The 22184-nt window shown below is 60.5% G+C and overlaps 1 protein-coding gene across 1 annotated transcript in view; it reads right to left on the reverse strand.

Moving 5' to 3' along the window:
• The window catches only part of LOC148134005 (integrin alpha-X-like), a 41484-nt gene extending 19537 nt beyond the window's left edge, over nt 1-21947 (reverse strand). Inside the window, exons 1-4 of the mRNA XM_087985701.1 lie at nt 21845-21947; nt 21263-21334; nt 19824-19937; nt 17716-17826 (exon numbers count right to left, since the gene is read on the reverse strand). Of these exons, the coding sequence (XP_087841827.1) occupies nt 17716-17826; nt 19824-19937; nt 21263-21334; nt 21845-21898 (351 nt within the window). The 5' untranslated portion in view covers nt 21899-21947. The remainder of the gene's footprint in view (nt 1-17715; nt 17827-19823; nt 19938-21262; nt 21335-21844) is intronic.
• Nucleotides 21948-22184: the final 237 nt, after the last annotated feature.

The following is a 22184-nucleotide window of genomic DNA, read 5'->3' on the forward strand; positions in this document are numbered from 1 at the left end:
GGTGTAGGGGGTTACAGAGATAGGGAGGGGGTGTAGTGGGTTACAGAGATAGGGAGGGGGGGTAGCGGGGTTACAGAGATAGGGAGGGGGTGTTGGGGTTTACAGAGATAGGGAGGGGGTGTCGTGGGTTACAGAGATAGGGAGGGGGGGTAGGGGGGTTACAGGGATAGGGAGGGGGTGTAGGGGGTTACAGAGATAGGGAGGGGGTTTAGGGGGTTACAGGGATAGGGAGGGGGAGTAGGGAGGGTCACAGAGACAGGGAGGGGGTGTCGGGGGTTACAGAGATAGGGAGGGGTGTATGGGGTTACAGGGATAGGGAGTGGGTTTAGGGGGTTACAGAGATAGGGAGGGGCTGTAGGGGGTTACAGAGACAGGGAGGGGGTGTAGGGGGATTCCAGAGATAGGGAGGGGGTGTAGGGGGTTACAGAGACAGGGAGGGTGTGTAGGGGGTGACAGAGATAGGGAGGGGGTGTAGGGGGTTACAGGGATAGGGAGGGGATGTAGGGGGTTACAGGGATAGGGAGGGGGTGTAGGGAGGGTCACAGAGACAGGGAGGGGGTGTAGGGGGTTACAGAGATAGGGAGGGGTGTATGGGGTTACAGGGATAGGGAGTGGGTGTAGGGGGTTACAGAGATAGGGAGGGGTGTATGGGGTTACAGGGATAGGGAGTGGGTTTAGGGGGTTACAGAGATAGGGAGGGGCTGTAGGGGGTTACAGAGACAGGGAGGGGGTGTAGGGGGATTCCAGAGATAGGGAGGGGGTGTAGGGGGTTACAGAGACAGGGAGGGTGTGTAGGGGGTGACAGAGATAGGGAGGGGGTGTAGGGGGTTACAGGGATAGGGAGGGGATGTAGGGGGTTACAGGGATAGGGAGTGGGTTTATGGGGTTACAGAGATAGGGAGGGGGTGTAGGGGGTTACAGAGATAGGGAGTGGGTGTAGGGGGTTACAGGGATAGGGAGGGGGTGTAGGGGGTTACAGGGATAGGGAGGGGATGTAGGGGTTTCCAGGGATAGGGAGGGGGTGTAGGGGGTTCCAGGGATAGGGAGTGGGTTTATGGGGTTACAGAGATAGGGAGGGGGTGTAGGGGGTTACAGAGACAGGGAGGGGGTGTAGGGGGCTACAGGGATAGGGAGGGGGTGTAGGGGGTTCCAGGGATAGGGAGTGGGTTTATGGGGTTACAGAGATAGGGAGGGGGTGTAGGGGGTTACAGAGACAGGGAGGGGGTGTAGGGGGCTACAGGGATAGGGAGTGGGTTTAGGGGGTTACAGAGATAGGGAGGGGGTGTAGGGGGGTACAGAGACAGGGAGGGGGTGTAGGGGGTTACAGAGATAGGGAGGGGGTGTAGGGGGGTACAGAGACAGGGAGGGGGTGTAGGGGGTTACAGGGATAGGGAGGGGGTGCAGTGGGTTACAGAGATAGGGAGGGGTGTAGGGGGTTACAGAGATAGGGAGGGGGTGTAGGGGGGTTACAGAGACAGGGAGGGGGTGTAGGGGGTTACAGAGATAGGGAGGGGGTGTAGGGGGTTTACAGATATAGGGAGGGGGTGTAGGGGGGTTACAGAGATAGGGAGGGGGTGTCGGGGGTTTACAGAGATAGGGAGGGGGTGTAGGGGGTTACAGGGATAGGGAGGGGGTGAAGGGGGGTTACAGAGATAGGGAGGGGGTGTAGGGGTGTTACAGAGATAGGGAGGGGGTGTAGGGGGTTTACAGAGATAGGGAGGGGGTGTAGGGGGGTTACAGAGATAGGGAGGGGGTGTAGGGGTTTTACAGAGATAGGGAGGGGGTGTACGGGGTTACAGAGATAGGGAGGGGGTGTGGGGTGTTACAGGGATAGGGAGGGGGTGTAGGGGGTTACAGGGATAGGAAGGGGGTATAGGGGGGTTACAGAGATAGGGAGGGGGTGTAGGGGGTTACAGGGATAGGGAGGGGGTGTACGGGGTTACAGGGATAGGGAGAGGGTGTGGGGTGTTACAGGGATAGGGAGGGAGTGTAGGGGGTTACAGAGATAGGGAGGGGGTGTACGGGGTTACAGGGATAGGGAGAGGGTGTGGGGTGTTACAGGGATAGGGAGGGGGTGTAGGGGGTTACAGAGATAGGGAGGGGGTGTAGGGGGTTACAGAGATAGGGAGGGGGTGTAGGGGGTTACAGGGATAGGGAGGGGGTGTAGGGGGTTACAGGGATAGGAAGGGGGTATAGGGGGTTACAGAGATAGGGAGGGGGTGTAGGGGGTTTACAGAGATAGGGAGGGGGTGTAGGGGGTTTACAGAGATAGGGAGGGGGTGTAGGGGGGTTACAGAGATAGGGAGGGGGTGTACGGGGTTACAGGGATAGGGAGAGGGTGTGGGGTGTTACAGGGATAGGGAGGGGGTGTAGGGGGGTTACAGAGATAGGGAGGAGGTGTAGGGGGGTTACAGAGATAGGGAGGGGGTGTACGGGGTTACAGGGATAGGGAGGGGGTGTGGGGGGTTACAGGGATAGGGAGGGGGTGTAGGGGGTTACAGAGATAGGGAGAGTGTGTAGGGGGTTACAGGGATATGGAGGGGGTGTATGGGGTTACAGGGATAGGGAGGGGGTGTAGGGGGTTACAGAGATAGGGAGGGGGTGTAGGGGGGTTACAGAGACAGGGAGGGGGTGTAGGGGGGTGACAGAGACAGGGAGGGGGCGTAGGGGGTTTCAGGGATAGGGAGTGGGTTTAGGGGGTTACAGAGATAGGGAGGGGCTGTAGGGGGTTACAGAGACAGGGAGGGGGTGTAGGGGGATTACAGAGATAGGGAGGGGGTGTAGGGGGTTACAGAGACAGGGAGGGGGTGTAGGGGGTTACAGAGATAGGGAGGGGGTGTAGGGGGTTACAGGGATAGGGAGGGGGTGTAGGGGGTTACAGAGATAGGGAGAGTGTGTAGGGGGTTACAGGGATAGGGAGGGGGTGTATGGGGTTAAAGGGATAGGGAGGGGGTGTAGGGGGTTACAGAGATAGGGAGGGGGTGTAGGGGGGTTACAGAGACAGGGAGGGGGTGAAGGGGGGTGACAGAGACAGGGAGGGGGTGTAGGGGGTTACAGGGATAGGGAGGGGGTGTAGGGGGTTACAGGGATAGGGAGGGGGTGTAGGGAGGGTTACAGAGACAGGGAGTGGGTTTAGGGGGTTACAGAGATAGGGAGGAGGTGCAGGGGGTTACAGAGACAGGGAGGGGGTGTAGGGGGTTACAGAGATAGGGAGGGGGTGTAGGGGGTTACAGAGACAGGGAGGGGGCGTTGGGGTTTACAGAGATCGGGAGGGGGTGTCGTGGGTTACAGAGATAGGGAGGGGGGGTAGGGGGGTTAAGGGATAGGGAGGGGGTGTAGGGGGTTACAGAGATAGGGAGGGGGTTTAGGGGGTTACAGGGATAGGGAGGGGGAGTAGGGAGGGTCACAGAGACAGGGAGGGGGTGTAGGGGGTTACAGAGATAGGGAGGGGGTGTAGGGGGGTTACAGGGATAGGGAGGGGGTGTAGGGAGGGTCACAGAGACAGGGAGGGGGTGTAGGGGGTTACAGAGATAGGGAGGGGTGTAGGTGGTTACAGGGATAGGGAGTGGGTTTAGGGGGTTACAGAGATAGGGAGGGGCTGTAGGGGGTTACAGAGACAGGGAGGGGGTGTAGGGGGATTACAGAGATAGGGAGGGGGTGTAGGGGGTTACAGAGACAGGGAGGGGGTGTAGGGGGTTACAGAGATAGGGAGGGGGTATAGGGGGTTACAGGGATAGGGAGGGGGTGTAGGGGGTTACAGAGATAGGGAGGGGGTGTCGGGGGTTACAGGGATAGGGAGTGGGTTTATGGGGTTACAGAGATAGGGAGGGGGTGTAGGGGGGTTACAGAGATAGGGAGGGGGTGTAGGGGGGTTACAGAGATAGGGAGGGGGTGTAGAGGGGTTACAGAGGTAGGGAGGGGGTGTAGGGGGTTACAGGGATAGGGAGGGGGTGTGGGGTGTTACAGGGATAGGGAGGGGGTGTAGGGGGTTACAGGGATAGGAAGGGGGTATAGGGGGGTTACAGAGATAGGGAGGGGGTGTAGGGGGTTACAGGGATAGGGAGGGGGTGTACGGGGTTACAGGGATAGGGAGAGGGTGTGGGGTGTTACAGGGATAGGGAGGGTGTGTAGGGGGTTACAGAGATAGGGAGGGGGTATAGGGGGTTACAGAGATAGGGAGGGGGTGTAGGGGGGTTACAGAGATAGGGAGGGGGTGTACGGGGTTACAGTGATAGGGAGGTGGTGTGGGGGGTTACAGGGATCGGGAGAGGGTGTAGGGGGTTTCAGGGATAGGGAGTGGGTTTAGGGGGTTACAGAGATAGGGAGGGGCTCGAGGGGGTTACAGAGACAGGGAGGGGGTGTAGGGGGATTACAGAGATAGGGAGGGGGTGTAGGGGGTTACAGAGACAGGGAGGGGGTGTAGGGGGTTACAGAGATAGGGAGGGGGTGTAGGGGGTTACAGGGATAGGGAGGGGGTGTAGGGGGTTACAGAGATAGGGAGAGTGTGTAGGGGGTTACAGGGATAGGGAGGGGGTGTATGGGGTTACAGGGATAGGGAGGGGTTGTTGGGGGTTACAGAGATAGGGAGGGGGTGTAGGGGGTTACAGAGATAGGGAGGGGGTGTAGGGGGGTTACAGAGACAGGGAGGGGGTGTAGGGGGGTGACAGAGACAGGGAGGGGGTGTAGGGGGTTACAGGGATAGGGAGGGGGTGTAGGGGGTTACAGGGATAGGGAGGGGGTGTAGGGAGGGTTACAGAGACAGGGAGTGGGTTTAGGGGGTTACAGAGATAGGGAGGAGGTGCAGGGGGTTACAGAGATAGGGAGGGGGTGTAGGGGATTACAGAGATAGGGAGGGGGTGTAGGGGGTTACAGAGACAGGGAGGGGGTTTAGGGTGTTACAGGGATAGGGAGGGGGTGTAGGGGGTTACAGAGATAGGGAGGGGGTTTAGGGGGTTACAGGGATAGGGAGGGGGAGTAGGGAGGGTCACAGAGACAGGGAGGGGGTGTAGGGGGTTACAGAGATAGGGAGGGGGTGTAGGGGGTTACAGAGATAGGGAGGGAGTGTAGGGGGGTTACAGGGATAGGGAGGGGGTGTAGGGAGGGTCACAGAGACAGGGAGGGGGTGTAGGGGGTTACAGAGATAGGGAGGGGTGTAGGGAGTTACAGGGATAGGGAGTGGGTTTAGGGGGTTACAGAGATAGGGAGGGGCTGTAGGGGGTTACAGAGACAGGGAGGGGGTGTAGGGGGATTACAGAGATAGGGAGGGGGTGTAGGGGGTTACAGAGACAGGGAGGGGGTGTAGGGGGTTACAGAGATAGGGAGGGGGTGTAGGGGGTTACAGGGATAGGGAGGGGGTGTAGGGGGTTACAGAGATAGGGAGGGGGTGTCGGGGGTTACAGGGATAGGGAGTGGGTTTATGGGGTTACAGAGATAGGGAGGGGGTGTCGGGGGTTACAGAGGTAGGGAGGGGGTGTAGGGGGTTACAGAGATAGGGAGGGGGTGTAGGGAGGGTTTCAGAGACAGGGAGGGGGTGTAGGGGGTTACAGGGATAGGGAGGGGGTGTAGGGGGTTACAGAGATAGGGAGTGGGTTTAGGGGGTTACAGAGATAGGGAGGGGGTGTAGGGGGTTACAGAGACAGGGAGGGGGTGTAGGGGGCTACAGGGATAGGGAGTGGGTTTAGGGGGTTACAGAGATAGGGAGGGGGTGCAGGGGGTTACTGAGATAGGGAGGGGGTGTAGGGGGTAACAGTGATAGGGAGGGGGTGTTGGGGGTTACAGGGATAGGGAGGGGTGTAGGGGGTTACAGGGATAGGGAGGGGGTGTAGGGGGTTACAGGGATAGGGAGGGGGTGTAGGGGGTTACAGAGATAGGGAGGGGGTGCAGGGGGTTCCAGAGATAGGGAGGGGGTGTAGGGGGTTACAGAGATAGGGAGGGGGTGTAGGGGGTTACAGAGATAGGGAGGGGGTGTAGGGGGTTACAGAGATAGGGAGGGGGTGTAGGGGGGTGACAGAAATAGGGAGGGGGTGTAGGGGGTTTACAGATATAGGGAGGGGGTGTGGGGGGTTACAGAGATAGGGAGGGGGTTTAGGGTGTTACAGGGATAGGGAGAGGGTGTAGGGGGTTACAGGGATAGGGAGAGGGTGTAGGGGGGTTACAGAGACAGGGAGGGGTGTAGGGGGTTTACAGAGATAGGGAGGGGGTGTAGGGGGTTACAGAGATAGGGAGGGGGTGTAGGGGGTTTACAGAGATAGTCAGGGGGTGTAGGGGGGTTACAGAGATAGGGAGGGGGTGTATGGGGGTTACAGAGATAGGGAGGGGGTGTAGGGGGTTTACAGAGATAGTCAGGGGGTGTAGGGGGGTTACAGAGATAGGGAGGGGGTGTACGGGGTTACAGGGATAGGGAGAGGGTGTGGGGTGTTACAGGGATAGGGAGGGGGTGTAGGGGGGTTACAGAGATAGGGAGGGGGTGTAGGGGGGTTACAGAGATAGGGAGGGGGTGTACGGGGTTACAGGGATAGGGAGGGGGTGTGGGGGGTTACAGGGATAGGGAGAGGGTGTAGGGTGTTATAGGGATAGGGAGGGGTGTGGTGGGTTACAGGGATAGGGAGGGGGTGTAGGGGGGTTACAGGGATAGGGAGGGGGTGTAGGGGGGTTACAGAGATAGGGAGGGGGTGTACGGGGGTTACAGGGATAGGGAGGGGGTGTAGGGGGGTTACGAGATAGGGAGGGGGTGTAGGGGGTTACAGGGACAGGGAGGGGGTGTGGGGGTTACAGAGATAGGGAGGGTGTGTAGGGGGTTACAGGGATAGGGAGGGGGTGTAGAGGGTTACAGGGATAGGGTGGGGGTGTGGGGGATTACAGGGATAGGGAGGGGGTGTAGGGGGTTACAGAGACAGGGAGAGGGTGTAGGGGGTTAGAGGGATAGGGAGGGGGTGTGGGGAATTACAGGGATAGGGAGGGGGTGCAGGGGGGTTACAGGGATAGGGAGGGGGTGTAGGGGGTTACAGGGATAGGGAGGGGGTGTAGGGGGGTTACAGAGATAGGGAGGGGGTGTAGGGGGTTACAGAGATAGGGAGGGGGTGTAGGGGGTTACAGGGATAGGGAGGGGGTGTAGGGGGGTTACAGAGATAGGGAGGGGGTGTAGGGGGTTACAGGGATAGGGAGGGGGTGTAGGGGGTTACAGGGATAGGGAGGGGGTGTAGGGGGTTACAGGGATAGGGAGGGGGTGTAGGGGGGTTACAGAGATAGGGAGGGGGTGTATGGGGTTACAGAGATAGGGAGGGGGTGTTGGGGTTTACAGAGATAGGGAGGGGGTGTAGGGGGGTTACAGAGATAGGGAGGGGGTGTTGAGGTTTACAGAGATAGGGAGGGGGTGTAGGGGGGTTACAGAGATAGGGAGGGGGTGTAGGGGGGTTACAGAGATAGGGAGGGGGTGTATGGGGTTACAGAGATAGGGAGGGGGTGTTGGGGTTTACAGAGATAGGGAGGGGGTGTCGTGGGTTACAGAGATAGGGAGGGGGGGTAGGGGGGTTACAGGGATAGGGAGTGGGTTTAGGGGGTTACAGAGATAGGGAGGGGGTCTTGGGGGGTTACAGGGATAGGGAGGGGGTGTAGGGAGGGTCACAGAGACAGGGAGGGGGTGTAGGGGGTTACAGAGATAGGGAGGGGGTGTAGGGGGTTACAGAGACAGGGAGGGGGTGTAGGGGGTTACAGAGATAGGTAGGGGGTGTAGGGGGTTACAGGGATAGGGAGTGGGTTTATGGGGTTACAGAGATAGGGAGGGGGTGTAGGGGGTTACAGAGATAGGGAGGGGGTGTAGGGAGGGTTTCAGAGACAGGGAGGGGGTGTAGGGGGCTACAGAGATAGGGAGGGGGTGTAAGGGGTTACAGAGATAGGGAGGGGGTGTAGGGGGTTACAGAGATAGGGAGTGGGTTTAGGGGGTTACAGGGATAGGGAGGGGGTGTAGGGGGTTACAGAGACAGGGAGGGGGTGCAGGGGGTTACAGAGATAGGGAGGGGGTGTAGGGGGTTTACAGGGATAGGGAGGGGGTGTAGGGGGTTACAGAGATAGGGAGGGGGTGTAGGGGGTTACAGAGATAGGGAGGGGTTGTAGGGGGTTACAGAGACAGGGAGGGGGTGTAGGGGGTTTACAGATATAGGGAGGGGGTGTAGGGGGTTACAGGGATAGGGAGGGGGTGTGGGGGGTTACAGGGATAGGGAGGGGGTGTAGGGGGTTACAGAGATAGGGAGGGGTTGTAGGGGGTTACAGAGATAGGGAGGGGTTGTAGGGGGTTACAGAGATAGGGAGGAGGTGTAGGGGGTTTACAGATATAGGGAGGGGGTGTAGGGGGTTACAGGGATAGGGAGGGGGTGTGGGGGGTTACAGGGATAGGGAAGGGGGTGTAGGGGCTTTACAGATATAGGGAGAGGGTGTAGGGGGTTACAGGGATAGGGAGGGGGTGTGGGGGGTTACAGGGATAGGGAAGGGGGTGTAGGGGGGTTACAGTGATAGGGAGGGGGTGTTGGGGTTTACAGGGATAGGGAAGGGGGTGTAGGGGGTGTACAGAGATAGGGAGGGGGGTGTAGGGGGTTACAGAGATAGGGAGGGGGTGTAGGGGGTTACAGGGACAGGGAGGGGGTGTAGGGGGTTACAGAGATAGGGAGGGGGGTGTAGGGGGTTACAGAGATAGGGAGAGTGTGTAGGGGGTTACAGAGATAGGGAGGGGGGTGTAGGGGGTTACAGAGATAGGGAGAGTGTGTAGGGGGTTACAGAGATAGGGAGGGGGGTGTAGGGGGTTACAGAGATAGGGAGGGGGTGTAGGGGGTTACAGGGATAGGGAGGGGGTGTAGGGGGTTACAGAAATAGGGAGGGGGTGTCGGGGGTTACAGAGATAGGGAGAGTGTGTAGGGGGTTACAGAGATAGGGAGGGGGTGTCGGGGGTAACAGGGATAGGGAGGGGGTGTAGGGGGGTTACAGGGATAGGGAGGGGGTGTGGGGGGTTACAGAGATAGGGAGGCGGTGTAGGGGGTTACAGAGATAGGGAGGTGGTGCAGGGGGGTTACAGGGATAGGGAGGGGGTGTGGGGGTTACAGAGATAGGGAGGGGGTGTAGGGGGTTACAGAGATAGGGAGGGGTTGTAGGGGGGGGGGTTACAGGGATAGGGAGGGGGTGTAGGGGGTTACAGAGATAGGGAGAGTGTGTAGGGGGTTACAGGGATAGGGAGGGGGTGTATGGGGTTACAGGGATAGGGAGGGGGTGTAGGGGGTTACAGAGATAGGGAGGGGGTGTAGGGGGGTTACAGAGACAGGGAGGGGGTGTAGGGGGGTTACAGAGACAGGGAGGGGGTGTAGGGGATTACAGAGATAGGGAGGGGGTGTAGGGGGTTACAGGGATAGGGAGGGGGTGTAGGGAGGGTTACAGAGACAGGGAGTGGGTTTAGGGGGTTACAGAGATAGGGAGGAGGTGTAGGGGGTTACAGAGACAGGGAGGGGTTGTAGGGGGTTACAGAGATAGGGAGGGGGTGTAGGGGGTTTACAGATATAGGGAGGGGGTGTAGGGGGTTACAGGGATAGGGAGGGGGTGTGAGGGGTTACAGGGATAGGGAAGGGGGTGTAGGGGCTTTACAGATATAGGGAGAGGGTGTAGGGGGTTACAGGGATAGGGAGGGGGTGTGGGGGGTTACAGGGATAGGGAGGGGGTGTGGGGGGTTACAGTGATAGGGAGGGGGTGTTGGGGTTTACAGGGATAGGGAAGGGGGTGTAGGGGGTGTACAGAGATAGGGAGGGGGGTGTAGGGGGTTACAGAGATAGGGAGGGGGTGTAGGGGGTTACAGAGATAGGGAGGGGGTGTAGGGGGTTACAGGGACAGGGAGGGGGTGTAGGGGGTTACAGAGATAGGGAGGGGGGTGTAGGGGGTTACAGAGATAGGGAGAGTGTGTAGGGGGTTACAGAGATAGGGAGGGGGGTGTAGGGGGTTACAGAGATAGGGAGAGTGTGTAGGGGGTTACAGAGATAGGGAGGGGGGTGTAGGGGGTTACAGAGATAGGGAGGGGGTGTAGGGGGTTACAGGGATAGGGAGGGGGTGTAGGGGGTTACAGAAATAGGGAGGGGGTGTCGGGGGTTACAGAGATAGGTAGAGTATGTAGGGGGTTACAGAGATAGGGAGGGGGTGTCGGGGGTAACAGGGATAGGGAGGGGGTGTAGGGGGGTTACAGGGATAGGGAGGGGGTGTGGGGGGTTACAGAGATAGGGAGGCGGTGTAGGGGGTTACAGAGATAGGGAGGTGGTGCAGGGGGGTTACAGGGATAGGGAGGGGGTGTGGGGGGTTACAGAGATAGGGAGGGGGTGTAGGGGGTTACAGAGATAGGGAGGGGTTGTAGGGGGGGGGTTACAGGGATAGGGAGGGGGTGTAGGGGGTTACAGAGATAGGGAGAGTGTGTAGGGGGTTACAGGGATAGGGAGGGGGTGTATGGGGTTACAGGGATAGGGAGGGGGTGTAGGGGGTTACAGAGATAGGGAGGGGGTGTAGGGGGGTTACAGAGACAGGGAGGGGGTGTAGGGGGGTTACAGAGACAGGGAGGGGGTGTAGGGGGTTACAGGGATAGGGAGGGGGTGTAGGGAGGGTTACAGAGACAGGGAGTGGGTGTAGGGAGGGTCACAGAGACAGGGAGGGGGTGTAGGGGGTTACAGAGATAGGGAGGGGTGTAGGGGGTTACAGGGATAGGGAGTGGGTTTAGGGGGTTACAGAGATAGGGAGGGGGGGTAGCGGGGTTACAGAGATAGGGAGGGGGTGTTGGGGTTTACAGAGATAGGGAGGGGGTGTCGTGGGTTACAGAGATAGGGAGGGGGGGTAGGGGGGTTACAGGGATAGGGAGTGGGTTTTGGGGGTTACAGGGATAGGGAGGGGGTGTAGGGAGGGTCACAGAGACAGGGAGGGGGTGTAGGGGGTTACAGAGATAGGGAGGGGTGTAGGGGGTTACAGGGATAGGGAGGGGGTGTAGGGGGGTTACAGGGATAGGGAGGGGGTGTAGGGAGGGTCACAGAGACAGGGAGGGGGTGTAGGGGGTTACAGAGATAGGGAGGGGTGTAGGGGGTTACAGGGATAGGGAGTGGGTTTAGGGGGTTACAGAGATAGGGAGGGGCTGTAGGGGGTTACAGAGACAGGGAGGGGGTGTAGGGGGATTACAGAGATAGGGAGGGGGTGTAGGGGGTTACAGAGACAGGGAGGGGGTGTAGGGGGTTACAGAGATAGGGAGGGGGTGTAGGGGGTTACAGGGATAGGGAGTGGGTTTATGGGGTTACAGAGATAGGGAGGGGGTGTAGGGGGTTACAGAGATAGGGAGGGGGTGTAGGGAGGGTTTCAAAGACAGGGAGGGGGTGTAGGGGGTTACAGGGATAGGGAGGGGGTGTAGGGGGTTACAGAGATAGGGAGTGGGTTTAGGGGGTTACAGAGATAGGGAGGGGGTGTAGGGGGTTACAGAGACAGGGAGGGGGTGTAGGGGGCTACAGGGATTAGGGAGGGGGTGTAGGGGGTTCCAGGGATAGGGAGTGGGTTTATGGGGTTACAGAGATAGGGAGGGGGTGTAGGGGGTTACAGAGACAGGGAGGGGGTGTAGGGGGCTACAGGGATAGGGAGTGGGTTTAGGGGGTTACAGAGATAGGGAGGGGGTGCAGGGGGTTACAGAGATAGGGAGGGGGTGTCGGGGGTTTACAGAGATAGGGAGGGGGTGTAGGGGGGTGACAGAGATAGGGAGGGGGTGTAGGGGGTTACAGAGATAGGGAGGGGGTGCAGGGGGTTACAGAGATAGGGAGGGGTGTAGGGGGTTACAGAGATAGGGTGGGGGTGTAGGGGGGTTACAGAAATAGGGAGGAGGTGTAGGGGGTTTACAGATATAGGGAGGGGGTGTAGGGGGGTTACAGAGATAGGGAGGGGATGTACGGGGTTACAGGGATAGGGAGGGGGTGTAGGGGGGTTACAGAGATAGGGAGGGGGTGTTGGGGGTTTACAGATATAGGGAGGGGGTTTAGCGGGTTACAGAGATAGGTAGGGGGTTTAGGGGGTTACAGAGATAGGGAGGGGGTGTAGGGCGGTTACAGAAATAGAGAGGAGGTGTAGGGGGTTTACAGATATAGGGAGGGGGTGTAGGGGGGTTACAGAGATAGGGAGGGGGTGTAGGGGGTTACAGGGATAGGGAGGGGGTGTAGGGGGTTACAGAGATAGGTAGGGGGTTTAGGGGGTTACAGAGATAGGGAGGGGGTGTAGGGCGGTTACAGAGATAGGGAGGGGGTGTAGGGGGGTTACAGAGATAGGGAGGGGGTGTAGGGGGTTACAGGGATAGGGAGGGGGTGTAGGGGTTTACAGAGATAGGTAGGGGGTTTAGGGGGTTACAGGGATAGGGAGGGGGTGTAGGGTGTTACAGGGATAGGGAGGGGGTGTAGGGGGGTTACAGAGATAGGGAGGGGGTGTAGGGGGGTTACAGAGATAGGGAGGGGGTGTAGGGGGTTTACAGAGATAGGGAGGGGGTGTAGGGGGGTTACAGAGATAGGGAGGGGGTGTAGGGGGTTACAGGGATAGGGAGGGGGTGTACGGGGTTACAGGGATAGGGAGAGGGTGTGGGGTGTTACAGGGATAGGGATGGGGTGTAGGGGGGTTACAGAGATAGGGAGAGGGTGTAGGGGGGTTACAGAGATAGGGAGGGGGTGTAGGGGGGTTACAGAGATAGGGAGGGGGTGTAGGGGGTTACAGGGATAGGGAGGGGGTGTACGGGGTTACAGGGATAGGGAGGGGGTGTGGGGGGTTACAGGGATTGGGAGAGGGTGTAGGGTGTTACAGGGATAGGGAGGGGTGTGGGGGGTTACAGGGATAGGGAGGGGGTGTAGGGGGGTTACAGAGATAGGGAGGGGGTGTACGGGGGTTACAGGGATAGGGAGGGGGTGTAGGGGGGTTACAGAGATAGGGAGGGGGTGTAGGGGGTTACAGGGACAGGGAGAGGGTGTAGGGGGTTACAGGGATAGGGAGGGGGTGTAGGGGGTTACAGGGATAGGGAGGGGGTGTGGGGGATTACAGGGATAGGGAGGGGTTGTAGGGGGTTACAGAGATGGGGAGGGTGTGTAGGGGGTTACAGGGATAGGGAGGGGGTGTGGGGGGTTACAGAGATAGGGAGGGGGTGTAGGGGGTTAGAGGGATAGGGAGGGGGTGTGGGGGATTACAGGGATAGGGAGGGGGTGTAGGGGGGTTACATGGATAGGGAGGGGTGTAGGGGGACCTACAGAGATAGGGAGGGGGTGTATGGGGTTACAGGGATAGGGAGGGGGTGTAGGGGGTTACAGGGATAGGGAGGGGGTGTGGGGGATTACAGGGATAGGGAGGGGGAGTAGGGCGTTACAGGGATAGGGAGGGGGTGTAGGGGGTTACAGGGATAGGGAGGGGGTGTGGGCGGTTACAGAGATAGGGAGGGGCTGTAGGGGGTTACAGAGATAGGGAGGGGCTGTAGGGGGTTATAGAGATAGGGAGGGGCTGTAGGGGGTTACAGGGATAGGGAGGGGGTGTAGGGGGTTACAGAGACAGGGAGGGGGTGTAGGGGGTTACAGAGATAGGGAGGGGGTGTAGGGGGTTACAGAGATAGGGAGGGGGTGTAGGGGGTTACAGGGATAGGGAGGGGGTGTAGGGGGTTACAGAGACAGGGAGGGGGTGTAGGGGGTTACAGAGACAGGGAGGGGGTGTAGGGGGTTACAGAGACAGGGAGGAGGTGTAGGGGGTTACAGAGATAAGGAGGGGGTGTAGGGGGTTACAGAGACAGGGAGGGGGTGTAGGGGGTTACAGAGATAGGGAGGGGGTGTAGGGGGTTACAGAGATAGGGAGGGGGTGGGGGGGTACAGAGGTAGGAAGGGGGTGTCGGGGGGTTACAGAGACAGGGAGGGGGTGTAGGGGGGTTACAGAGATAGGGAGGGGGTGTTGGGGGGTTATGGAGACAGGGAGGGGGTGTAGGGGGTTACAGGGATAGGGAGGGGGTGGAGGGGGTTACAGAGATATGGAGGGGGTGTAGGGGGTTACAGAGATAGGGAGGGGGTGTAAGGGGTTACAGAGACAGGGAGGCAGTGTAGGGGGTTACAGAGATAGGGAGGGGGTGTATGGGATTACAGGGATAGGGAGGGGGTGTAGGGGATTACAGGGATAGGGAGGGGGTGTAGGGGGTTACAGGGATAGGGAGGGGGTGTAGGGGGGTTACAGAGATAGGGAGGGGGTGTAGGGGGTTACAGAGATAGGGAGGGGGTGTAGGGGGTTACAGGGATAGGGAGGGGGTGTAGGGGGTTACAGGGATAGGGAGGGGGTGTAGGGGGTTACAGGGATAGGGAGGGGGTGTAGGGGGGTTACAGAGATAGGGAGGGGGTGTAGGGGGTTACAGAGATAGGGAGGGGGTGTAGGGGGTTACAGGGATAGGGAGGGGGTGTAGGGGGTTACAGGGATAGGGAGGGGGTGTTGGGGATTACAGGGATAGGGAGGGGGTGTAGGGCGTTACAGGGATAGGGAGGGGGTGTAGGGGGGTTACAGAGATAGGGAGGGGGTGTAGGGGGTTACAGAGATAGGGAGGGGGTGTAGGGGGTTACAGGGATAGGGAGGGGGTGTAGGGGGTTACAGGGATAGGGAGGGGGTGTAGGGGGTTACAGGGATAGGGAGGGGGTGTAGGGGGGTTACAGAGATAGGGAGGGGGTGTAGGGGGTTACAGAGATAGGGAGGGGGTGTAGGGGGTTACAGAGATAGGGAGGGGGTGTAGGGGGTTACAGGGATAGGGAGGGGGTGTAGGGGGTTACAGAGATAGGGAGGGGGTGTAGGGGGTTACAGAGATAGGGAGGGGGTGTAGGGGGTTACAGGGATAGGGAGGGGGTGTAGGGGGTTACAGGGATAGGGAGGGGGTGTAGGGGGGTTACAGGGATAGGGAGAGGGTGTAGGGGGCTACAGGGATAGGGAGGGGGGTGTAGGGGGTTACAGGGATAGGGAGGGGGGGTGTAGGGGGTTACAGGGATAGGGAGGGGGTGTAGGGGGTTACAGGGATAGGGAGGGGGTGTAGTGGGTTACAGAGACAGGGAGGGGGTGTAGGGGGTTACAGGGATAGGGAGGGGGTGTAGCGGGTTACAGAGATAGGGAGGGGGTGTGGGGGGTTACAGGGATCGGGAGGGGGTGTAGGGGGGTTACAGGGATAGGGAGGGAGTGTAGGGGGTTACAGAGACAGGGAGGGGGTGTAGGGGGTTACAGAGACAGGGAGTGGGTGTAGGGGGGTTACAGGGACAGGGAGGGAGTGTAGGGGGTTACAGGGATAGGGAGGGGGTGTAGGGGTTACAGAGACAGGGAGGGGGTGTAGGGGGTTACAGAGATAGGGAGGGGATGTAGGGGGTTACAGAGATAGGGAGGGGGTGTAGGGGGTTACAGAGATAGGGAGGGGGTGTGGGGGTGTTACAGAGACAGGGAGGGGGTGTAGGGGATTACAGAGACAGGGAGAGGGTGTAGGGGGTTACAGAGATAGGGAGGGGGTGTAGGGGGGTTACAGAGACAGGGAGGGGGTGTAGGGGGTTACAGAGATAGGGAGGGGATGTAGGGGGTTACAGAGATAGGGAGGGGGTGTGGGCGTGTTACAGAGACAGGGAGGGGGTGTAGGGGGTTACAGGGATAGGGAGGGGGTGAGGGGGGTTACAGAGATGGGGAGGGTGTAGGGGGTTACAGGGATAGGGAGGGGGTGTAGGGGTTACAGAGATAGGGAGGGGGTGTAGGGGGTTACAGAGACAGGGAGGGGGTGTAGGGGGTTACAGGGATAGGGAGGGGGTGTAGGGGGTTACAGAGACAGGGAGGGGGTGTAGGGGGTTACAGAGACAGGGAGGGGGTGTGGGGCGTTACAGAGATAGGGAGGGGGTGTAGGGGGTTACAGGGATAGGGAGGGGGTGAGGGGGGTTACAGAGATGGGGGGGGGTGTAGGGGGTTACATGGATAGGGAGGGGGTGTAGGGGGTTACAGAGACAGGGAGGGGGTGTAGGGGTTACAGAGATAGGGAGGGGGTGTAGGGGGTTACAGAGACAGGGAGGGGGTGTAGGGGGTTACAGAGATAGGGAGGGGGTGTAGGGGGTTACAGAGATTGGGAGGGGGTGTAGGGGGTTACAGAGATAGGGAGGGGGTGTAGGGGGTTACAGAGATTGGGAGGGGGTGTAGGGGGTTACAGAGATAGGGAGGGGGTGTAGGGGGTTACAGGGATAGGGAGGGGGTGTAGGGGGGTTACAGAGATAGGGAGGGGGTGTAGGGGGTTACAGAGATTGGGAGGGGGTGTAGGGGGTTACAGAGATAGGGAGGGGGTGTAGGGGGTTACAGAGATTGGGAGGGGTTGTAGGGGGTTACAGAGACAGGGAGGGGGTGTGGGGGGTTACAGAGATAGGGAGGGGGTGTGGGGGGTTACAGAGATAGGGAGGGGGTGTAGGGGGTTACAGAGATAGGGAGGGGGTGTGGGGGGTTACAGAGATAGGGAGGGGGTGTAGGGGGTTACAGAGATGGGGGGGGGTGTAGGGGGTTACAGAGACAGGGAGGGGGTGTAGGGGGTTACAGGGAGAGGGAGGGGGTGTAGGGGGTTACAGAGATAGGGAGGGGGTGTAGGGGGTTACAGAGATAGGGAGGGGGTGTAGGGGGTTACAGGGAGAGGGAGGGGGTGTAGGGGGTTACAGAGATAGGGAGGGGGTGTAGGGGGTTACAGGGAGAGGGAGGGGGTGTAGGGGGTTACAGAGATAGGGAGGGGGTGTAGGGGGTTACAGAGATAGGGAGGGGGTGTAGGGGGGTTACAGAGATAGGGAGGGGGGTGTGGGGGGTCACAGGGAGAGGGAGGGGGTGTAGGGGGTTACAGAGATAGGGAGGGGGTGTAGGGGGTTACAGGGAGAGGGAGGGGGTGTAGGGGGTTACAGAGATAGGGAGGGGGTGTAGGGGGTTACAGGGATAGGGAGGGGGTGTAGGGGGGTTACAGAGATAGGGAGGGGGTGTAGGGGGTTACAGGGAGAGGGAGGGGGTGTAGGGGGTTACAGAGATAGGGAGGGGGTGTAGGGGGTTACAGGGAGAGGGAGGGGGTGTAGGGGGTTACAGAGATAGGGAGGGGGTGTAGGGGGGTTACAGGGATAGGGAGGGGGTGTAGGGGGGTTACAGAGATAGGGAGGGGGTGTAGGGGGTTACAGAGATAGGGAGGGGGTGCAGGGAGTTACAGAGATAGGGAGGGGGTGTAGGGGGTTACAGAGATAGGGAGGGGGTGTAGGGGGTTACAGAGACAGGGAGGGGGTGTAGGGGGTTACAGGGATAGGGAGGGGGTGTAGGGGGTTACAGGGAGAGGGAGGGGGTGTGGGGGGTTACAGGGATAGGGAGGGGGTGTGGGGGGTTACAGGGACAGGGAGGGGGTGTGGGGGGTTACAGGGAGAGGGAGGGGGTGTAGGGGGGTTACAGGGATAGGGAGGGGGTGTGGGGGGTTACAGGGATAGGGAGGGGGTGTGGGGGGTTACAGGGATAGGGAGGGGGTGTAGGGGGTTACAGGGATAGGGAGGGGGTGTGGGGGGTTACAGAGATAGGGAGGGGGTGTAGGGGGGTTACAGGGACAGGGAGGGGGTGTAGGGGGTTACAGGGAGAGGGAGGGGGGTGTGGGGTTTGTTGGGGACGGACACAGGGAGTGTATACAGGGGGAATGGGGAGGGAGTCACCTACGTTTGCCCGCAGGAAGCGATCCTGTTGCGTCCCGTCTCCCTGCTGCGTGTACCTGACCCTGTCGAACTGCAGCTGGGCCACACTCCAGATCTTCCAGTGGTGTTCCTGTCCCTGGGGAGGGGGGTGGGGGGGGAGGGGGGGGAGGTACGTCTGTCACAGCTCAGCGAGCGTTCCCCTCGAGGGGAAAACCTCTCGAACCCCTTCTCCCCTCTCTCCTACCCTCCCCCTCCCCAATCCCCCCTTCCCTGAACAAACCTCACCCGCACCCCCCCCCCACCCGCCAGGTCCTCTGCCGAACCCCACAAGCGATGGTCATCTGTCCCACCCCTCCCTCCGCCTGGGTCCCCTCACCCTTCCCTGACTCGTCCAGGGCTTTGGGGGAGTGGAGGGACTCAGGAGGGGAGTCACTCGCTGCAGGATTCCCAGCCTCTGACCTGCTCCTGGAGCCACAGGATTGATATGGGGCTGGGGCTGGTTCAGTTTCTGCTCAATGGGAACCCCCAGGATGTTGATAGTGGGGGGGGGGGGGGGATTCAGTGACGGTAACATCATTGAACGTCAAGGGGGCGATGGTTAGATTCTCTCTCAATGGGAACCCCCAGGATGTTGATAGTGGGGGGGGGAGGGGGGATTCAGTGACGGTAACACCATTGAACGTCAAGGGGGCGATGGTTAGATTCTCTCTCAATGGGAACCCCCAGGATGTTGATAGTGGGGGGGGGAGGGGGGATTCAGTGACGGTAACACCATTGAACGTCAAGGGGGCGATGGTTAGATTCTCTCTCAATGGGAACCCCCAGGATGTTGATAGTGGGGGGGGGGGGGGGATTCAGTGACGGTAACGCCATTGAACGTCAAGGGGGCGATGGTTAGATTCTCTCTCAATGGGAACCCCCAGGATGTTGATGGGGGGGGGTAGGGGGGATTCAGTGACGGTAACACCATTGAACATCAAGGGGGCGATGGTTAGATTCTCTCAATGGGAACCCCCAGGATGTTGATAGTGGGGGGGGAGGGGGGATTCAGTGACGGTAACGCCATTGAACGTCAAGGGGGCGATGGTTAGATTCTCTCTCAATGGGAACCCCCAGGATGTTGATAGTGGGGGGGAGGGGGGATTCAGTGACGGTAACACCATTGAACGTCAAGGGGGCGATGGTTAGATTCTCTCTCAATGGGAACCCCCAGGATGTTGATAGTGGGGGGGGGGGGGGGATTCAGTGACGGTAACACCATTGAACGTCAAGGGGGCGATGGTTAGATTCTCCCTCAATGGGAACCCCCAGGATGTTGATAGTTGGGGGGAGGGGGGATTCAGTGACGGTAACACCATTGAACGTCAAGGGGGCGATGGTTAGATTCTCTCTCAATGGGAACCCCCAGGATGTTGATAGTGGGGGGGGGGGGGGGGGTGATTCAGTGATGGTAACACCATTGAACGTCAAGGGGGCGATGGTTAGATTCTCTCTCAATGGGAACCCCCAGGATGTTGATAGTGGGGGGGGGGGGGGGGATTCAGTGACGGTAACACCATTGAACGTCAAGGGGGCGATGGTTAGATTCTCTCTCAATGGGAACCCCCAGGATGTTGATAGTGGGGGGGAGGGGGGATTCAGTGACGGTAACACCATTGAACGTCAAGGGGGCGATGGTTAGATTCTCTCTCAATGGGAACCCCCAGGATGTTGATAGTGGGGGGGGGGGGGGGGATTCAGTGACGGTAACACCATTGAACGTCAAGGGGGCGATGGTTAGATTCTCTCTCAATGGGAACCCCCAGGATGTTGATAGTGGGGGGAGGGGGATTCAGTGACGGTAACACCATTGAACGTCAAGGGGGCGATGGTTAGATTCTCTCTCAATGGGAACCCCCAGGATGTTGATAGTGGGGGGGAGGGGGGATTCAGTGACGGGAACACCATTGAACGTCAAGGGGGCGGTGGTTAGATTCTCTCCGGCTTGGGTTGGGTTTGGCCATTGCACTTGCATTTGTTCCCCCCCCCACCCGCCCGAAGCACCCCTCGCCCTCTCACCCCCTTCCTCCACCTCCTCACATCCCCCCCCAACCCCCTCACCCCCCCCCCTCCCCCCCACCCTCCCTCACCTACCTCCAAGGTGCTGTTGAGGGTGACGTCGAACGCGAGGGCAAAGGTCACCGGCGTTTCGTGCGCCAGCTCCTCCAAGTGGCAACGGGCGACCTGGCAGTAGGCTCCCTGACACGCCTGGGGGGGGTGGGGATGGGGAGATTGAGGGGGGTGGGGAGAGGGTTGGGTGGTGGGGTGGGGAGAGGGGTGGTGGGGAGAGGGTTGGGTGGTGGGGTGGGGAGAGGGAGGGGGGTGGGGTGGGGAGAGGGGGGTTGGGGAGAGGGTTGGGTGGTGGGGTGGGGAGAGGGGGGTGGTGGGGTGGGGAGAGGGGGGGGTGGGGAGAGGGTTGGTTTGTGGGGTGGGAGAGAGAGGGGGTGGGGAGAGGGTTGGGTGGTGGGGTGGGGAGGGGGGGGTGGGGAGAGGGTTGGTTGGTGGGGTGGGAGAGAGAGGGGGTGGGGAGGGGGGGTGGGGAGAGGGTTGGGTGGTGGGGTGGGAGAGAGAGGGGGTGGGGAGGGGGGGTGGGGAGAGGGTTGGGTGGTGGGGTGGGAGAGAGGGGGGTGGGGAAAGGGAGGGCGATTGGGAGAGGGAGGGGGGATTGGGGTGGGGGTTGGGCGGTGGGGTGGGGAGGGGGTGTGGGGTGGGGGTTGGGTGGTGGGGTGGGGAGGGGGGTTGGGGTGGGGGTTGGGTGGTGGGTGGGGAGGGGGGTTGTGGTGGGGGTTGGGTGGTGGGGTGGGGAGAGAGAGGGGGTGGGGAGAGGGAGGGGTGTGGTGTGAGGGTCGGCGGTTGGGGGGGGGGTTGGGCAACGAGGGGAGAGATGGGGGGGAAAGGTCAGTAGAAGGGGGCCGAGATTCTGGGTGGGGCCGCTCCCCCCTCTCCCCCTCACCCCCCCCCCCGTCACCCCCTCCACCTCACCCAATCCACCCTCCCCTCCCCAACTCCATCCCATCTCTCCCCCAGCTCCCTCTACCTCTCCCCCTGCACCTCCCCTTACCCCAATGCTCCCTCCCTCCCCCTCCCCAACTCCATTCCATCTCTCCCCCAGCTCCCTCTACCTCTCTCCCACCCCCTCACCCCAATCCTCCCTCCCCAACCCCATTTCACCCTCCCCAACCCCATTCCAGCTCCCTCTACCTCCCCCCCTGCACCTCCCCTTTACCCCAATCCATCCTCCCCTCCCGAACTCCATTCCATCCCTCCCCAACCCCACTCTACGTTCACTCCCACCCCCTTACCCCAATCCTTCCTCCCCCCACTTTACCCAACCCCCCCCCTCCCTCCCTTGCTCCCAATCCTCACCCCCCCCCCCACCACCCACCCTCCAAAACCCCTCGGGGACTCTGTTTGCTCTCCCGAGTCGCGCACCTCCCGGGATCTTCCTGTGCCCCGGTTCCCGAAGACCCCCCACCCCTGAAGGTCATTCGGACCCCACCCCACCCCCCCACTGCACCCTCACCCGGCCTCACCTCATCCGCCCGCGTCCCCTCGCGACCTCTGACCTCCGCCAACCTGGTGCAGTTCATGCCCTGGGTGGGTCCCTTGGGTCGAGTTGTTTTTCGGTGGTGGGTGGGGGTTGGGGGGGAGTTAAGAAGACGGAGAGAGAGAGAGAGAGAGAGAGAGAAGGCGGAGTTAAGGAGGGGTGGGCCTGCGACCTCCGACCCCAGACTTTCGCCCTCCCACGCGCCATTCCCGCGTCGAGTTTGGGGAGGCGGCCATTTTGAAAGCTCGGGGTTTGGGGGACGTGGGGGGGGGGGGGCGGGGGCGGTGGGGAGTAACGTAATGTCTTCCCCACCCCCCACCCACCAACCACTTCCCAACTCTCAGGGTTCCAAAATGGCGGCAGAGATTAGCCTAGGCCCAAAGCCTAGTCTCCATGGCCACCGCGGAGGAGGGGGAAAGGCAGGCAGGAGGAGGAGGGGGGGAAGGAGGTTTCGCGGCCTCCCCCCACCCCTCCCCGAAGGGTCCGAGTTGGGGGGGGGGGGGGGGGTTTCTTCGCGCCCCCACCCTCCCACATCCCCTCCCACCCCCCCCCCCCCCCATCTCGCTACCTCCTCCACCCGTACGTCCACATCATCCAGCAGGACGAGCCCATGGGCTTCCATCTTCACCAGCAACAAGAGATCGATGGGGAGGGAACGTCTGAGGAGGTTGTCGACCTGGACATGGGGGGGGGGGGTGGGGGAGGACGAGACGGAGGGGTTAAATTCCACACTGGGGGTGGGGGGGGCCGCAGAAGAGAGACAGAGAGAGAGAGAGACAGACAGAGGGAGAGAGAGACAGGGAGACAGAGAGAGAGACAGACAGAGGGAGAGAGAGACTGAGGGAGAGAGAGAGAGGGAGAAAGAGAGAGATTGAGGGAGAGAGAGAGGGAGAGTCAGACACAGAGAG

Source organism: Chiloscyllium plagiosum, unplaced genomic scaffold (assembly GCF_037043375.1).
Source record: "Chiloscyllium plagiosum isolate Xiang-an unplaced genomic scaffold, Cpla_swu_hap1 HiC_scaffold_127, whole genome shotgun sequence".
Lineage (NCBI taxonomy): Eukaryota > Metazoa > Chordata > Chondrichthyes > Orectolobiformes > Hemiscylliidae > Chiloscyllium > Chiloscyllium plagiosum.